General features: G+C 41.8%; 1 protein-coding gene across 1 annotated transcript; it reads right to left on the minus strand.

The window, feature by feature from the left end:
* Positions 1-1,962: 1,962 nt before the first annotated feature.
* Positions 1,963-4,828, minus strand: LOC120111670 (acyl transferase 9-like). Its single transcript, XM_039129424.1, has 2 exons — positions 4,347-4,828; positions 1,963-3,015 (listed from the first exon to the last, which is right to left on the minus strand). The coding sequence occupies exons 1-2, from the start codon at positions 4,752-4,754 to the stop codon at positions 2,191-2,193; spliced, it is 1,233 nt and encodes a 410-aa protein (XP_038985352.1). The 5' UTR covers positions 4,755-4,828; the 3' UTR covers positions 1,963-2,190.
* Positions 4,829-11,910: the final 7,082 nt, after the last annotated feature.

Consider the following 11,910-nt stretch of genomic DNA (forward strand, 5'->3'; position numbering starts at 1 on the left):
TCCTCCAATTTAAGATATGACAGGAGTTCTTCTCGAGAAATCCTCAGGTCGCTCCAAAATCGAATAATTAACTTCTTCAAGGCTACATCCGGCCTTTACTATTAGTTAACACGGCTCCACACGCTTTGGATCCCCTTTACCATTATCCCATGCCACCTACCACTTTTTCGTCTTCATAACTACCAAGACAAAACCTCTACTTTACTATTGGGCTCGTTTGGTTCGCGGAAAGTATTTTTTCTCTTAGAATATGATTCCTAAGAATCAGATTCCTAGAAAGAGGATACCTAGGAAAGTACTTCTGGCATGTTTGGTTAACCATGGGAAAGTGACAAATTTCCAAAGTGCTTATGTTTGGTTGATCAACCACTTCCTAGGAAAGTTATGTATAATTCCTATTATACCCTTAATAAAAATTAGGTCTTTAATGCCTCTTAATGCTTCTTTAATGCTGAAGGTCTTTTGGAAAAAAATAAAAAAAGAGTGATTCCCACCTCATGGGAAAGTACTTTCCCATGTTTCTCATGGGAAAGACTTTCCCATGAAATATGGGGATTATATTCTCATGGGAATACAACTTTCTCATCTCTCTCCTTTGAAAACTCCAACCAAATAAGAGGCATTTCATTACTTTCCCATTGACCACACTTTCCCCCCTCCTTTTCCTGCGAACCAAACGAGCCCTAAGAGTAAGCAGACCTAGCTACAATTAAGAACATCTCAAGCAAGGCCATCGACCAAGGTACGTACGCGACTTCATTGAGGCTTCGACACGCCGTAGTTGCCAACTTTTTTGAGCATTCCCGTATTTCATAACTACAGAAAAGTTGATAGTGGATGATTGTATGTCACCTTATGCAGCCAACTATTAAGAAACTATCTTATTAAATTCTACTGCTGATCTTTTATAGTACAATCGAGTAATTTTTTCTGATTTACCAAAAAAAAAAAGCTCTTAGAAGAGTCCGAACTGATCTTTATGATGAAGCTACACCTGCTTGCTCGACAAAGTGATGAGTCCAATTAAGTGCAACATTATATAAATGTCGGCATCTTTGTTTACTTTTGCATTTCAGACGCTACCCGTGAATGGTGTCTTGCCAGCCAACCATCGGCTTTTCCTTCGGCCTTACTCCAAGAAAGTTTCCATGTAGCTCTCTGGACACGAGCAACTCGGAGAAGAGGTTGGGATGTCCGGGGGCCCGCATCCTTAGGACACTATAGATTGAAAAGCGATAACAAAATTTTAAGGGGTAGCTCTGAGGTTGCTGATATCATTAACAGGATCAAATTTTTCTTTGCTGACTGGTTTGGAGATTGCATCCAGAAGAAATTACAGAAAAGTTCACCTGCTTTGAATTGCATTTGTAAGTGACGAGCTTATAGCTCGTATTTACTTATTGTTGTCGTTCTCTTTTTTCTCTTAAAAAAAAGGTACTTAAACTAAAAATTTTAAGTACATTTTTGGAATCAGAAAATTTAAATAAATAAGTTTTTAAATTAAAAAAATATACATACTTACCAGGTTTTTGTTTTGAGCAGACAGCGATCCGAGTCAATCAAATTTAGAATCATCTTTTAAAAAAGGTTCGATTTATATCAACAAGCATCACGAGGCTTCAACTGAAGAGGTGATTGAAGCATGCATCATGGATGTGAAGAAAAGGCTACGGCCGAGTTCTTCAAATCGGCGAACAAGAACTCATACCAGCTGAGATCGTTCTGCAAATCGTTGTTGGTGTTGGAATGGACCTGGTTGGGCTTTAATGAAGTCAGCAATAAGTGTGACAACATTGCCACTTGCATTCTCACTTAGCCAACTTCTTGCAGACAAGGCGCTCATTTAATGAGAAACACTTAGCAGCATTCCGTGATCAAATGATGAAACCTAGAGCAATTCACTTGCTCTATTCATGCCCTAAAAGTTACACTTGAGGGCAGTATATATACTTATTCTGATCATTAAACAGAATTAGGAACAACTTCTTCTCTTTTTTCTAATAAAAAAATAGAACTAGTGTACATATCTCTCGTTGCTTTATAAGCAAATAAACAGACTTCGGTTATCAGTTTAGAAGAAGAAGAATAAAAAAAAAAGCTAAATGATAAGGCCACATATATCATATGGCAATTATGCCTCCACACAGCTTATTCTTCAAAGTAGAAACATCTACTCGGTCTCAATACACTTCAATCCAAGTTCATGATAAGGTCATTGAAGGCCTCTATGTGTTCCTTGGAAACGCATCTTGTCATCATACGAGCGCCCTCCAATGGCGCCGGCGACTTCAAAAGGATCAACGAGGCGATGAAGTCATTGTTCGTCAGGGGACCAGCGTACATCGGCGTACCCCATCCGTAATCCACCTCGGAGAATCCCAGCTTGGTCCAATCCGAGACATATATCGTTTCATAGTTAAATGTCATGCTAAACGGATCCCCGTCGACATCTCCCTTTGCCCACGCTGAGACCTCGGCCGCCATCCTGTCCTTGGCATCTCTGATCAAATCCACCACCTCCACAAGCGATGACCGGACGACCTTCCCACTGGGCACCATCATTTTCACGGGAAAGATGCAGTTGCCGTAGTAACCCCTGTCAAGCTTCAAAATATGGCGAACGCTTGCGAAGAAACAGAGCCGGACGTCGACTTCGGGCGACAGTTTAAGAGCTTTGGTCCGGCACTGCCAGGCCTTGGCGGTCAGCACGTCGAAGGTGGAGCATCTTCGGCCGGTGTGCTCCATGAAGCTGTTCTTCAGCTGGTTGATGTAATCCAAGGGGAAGTCGACTGCAGAGTACTCTAAAGCCAGTTTGGGGAGGTCTGGAAGAGGCCCAGGCTTGATCTTTGGGTTGGGGAAGGCCTCTCGGTTCCAGACTGGCTTCACGGCGGGCTCTGGAAGCCCTCGGGCAATCTCTCCGACCGCGTTGATGAACTGCGCCGCTCCCAGTCCGTCGGCCGACGCGTGGTTGAACCTGAGACCCACCACGAATCCGCCGCATCTGAATTCCGTGACCTGAGTCCACGAATTCACCGGTCAAGCGATGACAATCATGTGGCCTATATACATATACGTATGCATTACCCGAATATAAGATAGATAGGGGCTGTATCTTTGCGCGAAAGAAAGATTCATCTTCCTTCGAACGAACCCACCATTGGATCGTTGCAGTAGCTACTTTGAGATCCGTACAGATGATGAAAAAAATTGGAGTGCTTTGAGATTTGTGTGGGTTGCAATCTAATGGTAAAAAGATCGATTGTTCTTTCGTACCAAAGGTCCAAAGATGACCCTTTCCTACCGTGGCGATCGGAGGACGGCACATATACGATGAGTTAGTGGGGCAGAATAGAGAGCAGCTCGGGCAGATATTACTTATGCTAGGACGGTGGTGAAAGCATAGTATATCTACCTCGAAGAAGATGCTGCAATGGTGATCGATTGTATTTAGCAGAGTGTTGACACGCACAGATGGTGTGTTTGGCACCCGCTGCATGACACGTGTGAGCTTGTGAGAGGCTCGTGGTATTATAGGTCATTTATATGTTCGAGAGGCGAATAGTGCAACAAACTCAGCCGCTTTCTTCATGGTACACCATTCACCAGAACTTCTATGGGAGAGTTTTGGGTTCACCTCTTCCCCCCTCCGTCTTTTTCTTTATGACTCTCATGGGAGCACTTATGGTTGTATCAACAAAAAAAAAAAAAAAAACATTCAAGACCATAAACTGGACCCGGCCCAAGCCGGGCACTGCGATAATGACTTGCAGGCGGTGGTCCACGGAAGGAAGTGCCATGTTTGTATCCAATGATGGACTCTACTTTGTTACGGTGGGAACAATGAACATGGGCATCTAATGTCATTTATGGTCATGCGATGGGAGTAGGAATGCATGGGACGCGGTTCGTTCTCCTATCTCTGCCCTTGGATTTAATTTTCTTCAAGGGTTGGCAGTTGTTTTTGTCGCCGTACGACGGGAGTTAGGTGACGGTAAAGTCCCGAAAAAATAACATTTCTCTTTTGCGTTTCTGTTGGGAAACGGGATGGTGACATTTTCCAATGCTGGAATCACGGTCGCAGTCTCCATCCTCGTCCGTCGGTGACTCGGGATGACACGGACGGGATAACTCAGCATCAAAATCGGGGATAAATTAAGGCTCTATCTTCTAAGCAAAGAATTCTGTATTTAATTTTGCAATCCAAGCTTAATCTAAAATCCACAAATCCTTCTCTAGTCTACATTGTTGAAATAAATTTAGAATAACACGGTCGATCAAGAACTGAAAAAAGAAGGAAGAAGGAAGAAGGAAGAAGGAAAAATCCAGAGTTAATTTATGTAATATACCTGAACCATCATGATGGTATCGGCTGGCTCGATTTCCAGTTTGGTGTAGGGCACCAGGTCTTCTTGGGGTATGAGCAAGGGGCGCTCAAGGTAATTGACGTCCTCCAGGCTGCAGTCGGCCGACGCGTCCACGAACCAGACCCCTTCGCCGGTGCACTCGATCCGCGCCTCTACCCCCTCCGGTTCGACGATCCGGCCGGCCAGGGGGTAGTAGAGGACCAGCGCCTTGGCCATGGCTTCCCTTATCGACCTGGCCGGTTCGCGGCCGTGCTTGAACACGTGGAGCGACTCCACCAGGCCCCGGTGCGTCGGGTACCGGTCCAGCCACGAGAGCGGCAGCGTCCCGGACGGCGTCGGCTCGGCCGGCCGGACCGGCGATTCCGAAGACTTGGTGATGGTAAAGCCCATAGCGGTGGGAGGGAGAGTTCGGTCGATAGGTAAACGGTGGAAAGCTCTCCTTTTCTCTTCCCCAACGCCTACGGCCGGTGTATATATATAATAAAACTGGGGCCTTTTCTGGGTAAGTGGGTTTACAATACCATACCGAGTCACAGAAGGGGGTCACTTTTCTGGGTGCTTAATCTAAATCAACGGCAACAAGGGTAAGGGGCTGCCCGTGTTTTGTCGTCTTCTTTTGGGGCACAGCTGTCCGTGTTGTTTTCGAGTTTAAAATTCCAGGTTCGGTACGAGATGTAACGGCTACAATGGCTTCCAGCGATGGGGTTTGGTACGGGAAAACATGGCGGAGGAGTCGGCAACTTGGCATGGTGTAGTTTAATGAAATTATTGCCGACACCGGTGTCCCACCGAAGCCCGTGCATGTGCCTTGGAATATAATGCTAATGCTTTCTTCGAAGTTAGGGATTGCTTGATAAAAAGCCATGGTGTGACACATGTTTGAGCTTTTGAAAGTTTTATTTATAAAAATACTAATCAAGAGTTTAAGTTGTAAATTTCATGTGGACCATTTAGTGTGTTTTTTTTGAATAAATTCACTTGCAGCGATAATTGGCAGTCGTAGACATTCTGCTAGCTTTTTTTTTTCTCCTTAACGAAGTTCTACGTGGTTCTACTTTTATATGTATATATTTTTTTTGCTAAACCGGATACAGTTAAAAAAATCAAAAGATATCAAATCATAGAGCGCTCTGGATACCTCCCTTTCTCCAATCACATGGCACTCCTAGTTTTACTTTCTTTTAACATAAGATACTTGCATACTTGGCCAGAACATCTTTCCTTTTTAAAAAGATGATGTGAAATGCTTTTATATTAATTTTATTGCTGCTATTCAAGAATGCTGACAGGACAATAATTTGTTATTTTTGCTTCATCTTTTAAGATTGGATAGTATTTTTGGTTTGTCCTGCTATCATATATAATTAATAAATATGCTGGGATATATCAACCATCTAGTTGGCACCACTCCCATGAACTAGGAGAGATCTAAACTCAAATCAACAGAGATGGTGGCATTTTAATCATATTTCTTACTAAACAATAACGATGATGATGCTATAGGTACAGATAGAAAAAGTATATATGTCCTATTTTGCATACCTTGTATTACTTTTTTTACATTGACTCTTGGACTTATTCAAGAAACTATGGAAGGTCTCTCTCTCCCTCACTCTCTCACCCCCAATATTTTTTAAAAATTACAAAATAAGTTTCTATATATTTAAAATTACAACAATTAAATTTTACATGATTATAGAAGCTCACTATATACTTAAGCAATAATCTACAAAGGCTTGGATGAGTTCAAATTTTAGACATTCATTTATACATAATGCTGCATAAGAACCATTTTTTCTTATGAGTGCTGCATCGAAAAATGTTGGAAAGGGATGCATAATAAATTATCTATGGGTACAAGACCTTGTATGTCGGTGGCCTTCTCATTATAATTTTTGTCGGTTCAAGTGAAGCTTTAATACCTTTTCCATAGAAACTCTGGATCAAGATGACACACCCTTACAATCGCTTGTAAGAGTTGATATTATCTGTGTATGAGAGTGATATATTATTATTCATTGTATATTAGAATGAGACAGGTAGATCCCCGTGTGCCACACAGAAATTAAACAGAAAGAGACCTATTCATATATTCCATAGAATAGGGCTCTTTCTGATATATTGATTAAAGGTGATTGTTCTACTTAATTAGCTCGACGCGTCACTCTCCCTAAAGAAAGGATTGGGGGTGTCAAATGGACTCTTGTGCCCTTCTCTTGATGGGGAGAGATCACATGTACAAATATGTGTTTTTAAAAAATTGAAATTATTTAGAAGCGAAGTTTTGTATGTAAATAAGAGTTTAACGAGAAAAAACACTTGTTATAAGATAGATATTTGTACTGTTAACAAATTAATCTTTTTTTGAGAAAAAGATGAAGGATATTGGCCATACTTCAAGAAAAGATTAGGCGGTTCCAAGTCAAGGGCTTTACCAAAATATCCAAAGTGAACTTAACATAAGGACTTGCAAAACAAAATACTCTTTGAGATATCAAAGGCAGCTCAAAAGTTAATCTTTTCAGTAATTTTCTATCAATTCTTTTTTCTCTTCTCCTTAATTTACTTGTTGGACATCAAGTTTGCCTGAGAAATGCTCAACATTCTAAACGCTTTTGGTATCTGCCCCTTTCTCGAGCAAAAACAAGGAGCGATGGCTCTGGTTGTGAGATTCCACGCTTGACTTCCGCTTAGACCCGTACCTTTTGATATTTTCAACTCCACATTGGTTTGAAAAGAGAAGATGGAATAACGTGCCCGGCGGCTAGTAAGTTGATTTCAAAGACCTTTTTATCCGCATTGAGTCATGGTATGCCACTAGGGTAGAAGTAATTATTAAGTGGACTAGGTTCATTATAATTTAAAGATCTAAGATGAATATAATTGTTTTATTATATGTAATGGCAATATATCCTGGAGCTAAGTTTGCGGTAGATCGGATCCATCTAATAACTTTTTCTACAATTTTAATGAAGAAAGGATTAGGTGGCTGGCCTATAAACAAGTTGCTAAGTCGACTGACTATTAAGTTGCCAAGTCTTCTCTTTTCAACTCCACATTGGTTTGAAAAGAGAAGAGGGAATAACGCGCCTGGCAGCTATTAAGTTGATATCAAAAGTTTTTTTATGCGTATCGAGTCAGGTAGAAGAAATTATTAAGTGAATCAGATTCATTAGAGATCTAAAATAAATATAATTTATATATATATATATAGAGCTAAGTTTGCGGTGGATTTGATCTAACCTAATAATGTTTTCTACAATTTCAATGGAGATAAAAAGTAATTTTCACCGGCCTTTTCTTGGGTGGTTGGCCACTAAACAAGTTGGCAACTTCACACTACGCAACTTGACTGGCCCTTTTATTTGGTGGCAGCGACAGGAAAAATATTCGCTACCAGGCCATTAATTTCTCCATTTAATGTAAGGTTCCACGCATTGAGAACGCTTACGTGTTTGAAAAAAAAGGGGGAGTTGGGGTTGGGGAGTCACCTTCGCTTAGCTATGTAGTTGTCTTGATGAATTAAATTATCGTCACTGATGATGTAGAACACGTGGTGCCACACCAACCATCTCATATTTTATTGGTGCAACGAGATCCCACTAATAATGATTGATCATCAAGAAAAATATTGCTCACTCTCTTGTAGAAGCAAAGATATACCAAATTTTGTCAAATGTAAAAGAAATACCTTGCGACTCATCAAATGACATCTTACCATATTTTTTCCATATAATTAGACAAGTTGTATAAGAAACCACTAACCACTTTAAAGCTTTAATCTTATCAAAATCTTGTAAAGCTTTGGTCTTGATTGACTTGAAGCTTTTACATTCAACAGCTCGTGATATAGAAGCTTCTAATTGTTATCATATCACTAGATCACTGCCATTATCATATTAAACCTCCATATGCCTCCCATGTAGTTCATGACTCAAATCGACTATATCTTTATAGCCACATTTTGGAGAAGTCAAATGAATCGTCTCCTTTCAAGCAAGATCTCAAGCAATTGAAAAAGAAAAAGCTGTGATCTTATTTTATCAATAACAAATATCTAACTCAGAATATCTAAGCGCACTTCACCTTTTCTCTCTCTCAAGAAAGGTGATGAGGTGTCATACAATAACCTCTTGTGCATGGTTTGCTTCCGAGAGTACTATGCAGTATTTGATAATCGCTATCAAAAGATGGACGGCTATCAACAACGGCATGCTATATATGTATGGCCAAATTCTTTTTTGAGAATGCTATCAAGAACGTGGGAAAAGAAAGAAGAAAATCAAAGGGAATGGATGGTGAGAGGGGGTGACGATGGTTGGTGAAGTTGGTGCGCCAAGCACTCTTGTTAAAGAAAACTAGATGGTCGTCGTGACAGGCGCACCACCGGACCCAATGCCTAGTTGCTTCATGCCCCACGTTGACTCATACACAAGCACTTCGTGCAATACACCAAACCATTCTCTTTGATCTCCACAATGTATTCGAAGGCTTTAAGGTTTAGTTTTCTCTACATGCATTTCGTTAATGGGACAGGTGGGATTCCACATACTAAAGAAAATGTAATCCAGAGTTCTTCTCCGGTAGAACCGATGAAGCTGAAATAGGCTGTTAATGGGACCGGTGAGATTCCACATACCAAAGCACGAAGAAAAGAACTGGAGACGTACAGTGAGCAACTTTGAAGAGAATTTTCTCTTTCTCAGATCTCTCATTATAAAACGAACGTTTGGCACTTTTTTTTTTAATAACAAAAGCGAATGACCACAATAAAAGTCAAATGCATAGAATCTAGTAAGCACCTAAAGGATGAAGAGTGAAGGAGAGAAATGGGAGACAACAAGACTAGAGCATGCTCAACTGGACCGACAGATGTTAAGAATGGGCGAATATTACCGCTCCTAAGAGAACAAAAGAATGGATGAATGACATGGAAGACGGATGTTTCGAACAAATGGAGAATAAAAAAACGGACGGATGATGATAGAAGATAGACGCTAAAAATGGACGAACAAATGGTGAGAGACAGCGGAAGAAGTTACTGGAGAGATAGAGGAGGGCGGTGACGGCCTCAAGGAGGCAGAAGAGCGGACCCGAGACTAAGAGGTTAGAAGGAGGGGATGAGAGATTGTAGAATTTTTATTTTTTTAAAAAAAGTGGAAGTAAAAAATTTTCACTATTATTTTTTTCAAAAATAATAAAAATTATTTAAAAAATAAAGAATAGAAATTAAGTAATCAAAAATATTTTCTGTATCAAATTTTATGTTCTTATATAAAATATTAAAAATAGTTTTTTCTTTTCTAGGGAGGAGGAAATGTGACCCCCACTTAGGATATACTGAAAGCAAACCCAGCAGACTCGAGCCAAACATATTGACTAGCGAGAGAAAGTTGAAGAGCCAACTCTTTCCTTGTGGATATGGGAGGCGTCAATGTCTCTTTTTGTTTTCAGCCAGCTAATCACGGTGGAAGAGTCACACGCAATCCATAAATTTCTTTGCATCTATGATTCTCAGTGCTGATTTGACACCACACAAGCAGCAATTAAATAACGCCATGATACGAATGGAACCCAAACACAGTGGTATTGCCTCGGTAGGCAGATGCCAAACTTTCCCTTTGGCAGTGGAAGCCATTAGACGGCAGCGACTGACGACCCGTTGCTGCGAGAGAACAAGGCAGCTGCAAAAGTGAGCTTTCACATTTCATTTGATGCCGTGATTAAACCTCCTCGATACATCCAGTGTTCGTCGGATTCTCGATGTGGTCCAATATGCTTCGTATTTCTTTGACCACCAAGCATGCCATTTTTCTGAAAAAGAGAGGAATAATTAAGTAACAGATTAAGTACACAAGGCTTTTAGAAAGCAAAATGTGACATGGTGCAAGTGAGAGACGTGAGAACAGTGGGTAAAAGGCATCATTCATTCCGGTTGAATGATAAATTTACCACGCGAAGCTTTAATATTCATGCCCTTAATGGCTACTTTCGATCGAGTAAGGGGTGGGTAACCAGAATGGCTTGCCATAGTATAAGGCCGGCGAAGGGGTCCTCGGGTAATGAGGACCGGCCGAACCAAGGGAAAGGTGCGGACAATCGGATGTGATCCGCTGTGGTACATAGCATTCTCCGATAACCGTATGGACGTACCATCGGATCTTTGAGGAAGAGATCGAAAACCTCCAATGGTACTTTATAGAGATTTTGGAGCTACCAGAGGAGCGAGTGGAGGCGGCAAGGCATGCATGGGAGACAATGGCGATCGCCACTCAAAGTCTCAGACAGAGAGTCCCTGTTGAATAAATCATTCGGGATCTCATGACTCCGAAAAAGTTGAAGTACGAGGTGGAGACTTTTCCGATGGTGGAGGACTACAACGTCTTCCAATTTCGATGTGAGGACGACCGGAACGGGGCTCTGGCAGGTGGACTGTGGGTAGTGGCCGGGCAACCACCGGCGATGGAACTATAGGCACCGGATTTCATCTCTAATGTGGACAAGGCAAAGAGGTTGGTGGTTTGGATCCGGCTACCCTGTCTCCTGCTGGAATACTAGAAGAAGAAATTGATCATAGAGATTGCAGCGATAACGAGCCAGCCTCCAGCTCTTGACAGCTTCACTAAGTAGTTTCGAAAGCTTGGCTATGCTTGAGTCAAGATTGAGATGAATGCTCTAGATCAGCTCAAACCGAGGATCTTAATCCGAGGGCGAGCTAGAGTGTTCTCGCAAAGCTTGGTCTATGAGAATATTCCGGCTTTCTGCTATCAATGTGGCGGAATCGACCATAAAGATGAAGATCGTAGCAAGCCGCTGCCGGTGCCGATATTGAGGAAAAAAGGGCGAACAAAGTTTCCCTAGCTTCGATGATGGAGGAACGGAGGTGGTTACCCTGACGGAGGAAGGGCCGAGAACTAAAAGTAGGCTGATGTTCGGCCCGTGGTTGGCGACGGCCAAAATCCAGCAACCAAGAGCTTTCGGGAGTAGGTTGCACGTAAGGAAGACAGACGAGTAGTCTACCTCCGAGTCTACCTCAGGGCCGGTCTCGTCCCAGTCTGGACCGAGTTTCCTGAGGAATAGACAGAGTTCGCCGGATTCGCCATCTGATTCCGATGGATAGCAGAAGCTGCCCAAGGTAGCTCGCTGCCACTTGCCAATGAAGATAATTCTAGTTCTTGAATAGGTGCATATTACTCCATTGGTAGAAAAGATCCCTAATTTTGGGCTTTTACTGTAATATAGGTACCTGCAAAATAGGAAGCTTGCCCAATATTACCATCTCCAGTACCCGCCCCGTATAATTTTTTTTGTTCCCTCGGTGATTGACAACTGCGGAATACACAAGCGGTGCCTTCCCGCGATCCCTAGCAGCTCAATGGGCAACATAACATATATTAGTACAGAAACTGACAAACGGTTATTGCCAGATATTATAATTATAAGCAGCAGGATCGTCCTACCAAGAGAAACAACACATTTCACATTTACAATGGGGCACATATTATTTATGTACATCGTAATGATTCCCCAAGGGCTTATTTGCAGT

The sequence above is a fragment of the Phoenix dactylifera genome, chromosome 8 (genome assembly GCF_009389715.1).
Source record: "Phoenix dactylifera cultivar Barhee BC4 chromosome 8, palm_55x_up_171113_PBpolish2nd_filt_p, whole genome shotgun sequence".
NCBI lineage: Eukaryota > Viridiplantae > Streptophyta > Magnoliopsida > Arecales > Arecaceae > Phoenix > Phoenix dactylifera.

Coding starts and splice junctions, on each gene's coding strand:
- LOC120111670 (XM_039129424.1), bottom strand. CDS start 4,754: ATGGGCTTTACCATCACCAAGTCTTCGGAATCGCCGGTCCGGCCGGCC. Junction 3,016..4,346: donor ATACCATCATGATGGTTCAG/GTATATTACATA, acceptor TCGTGGACTCAG/GTCACGGAATTCAGATGCGG.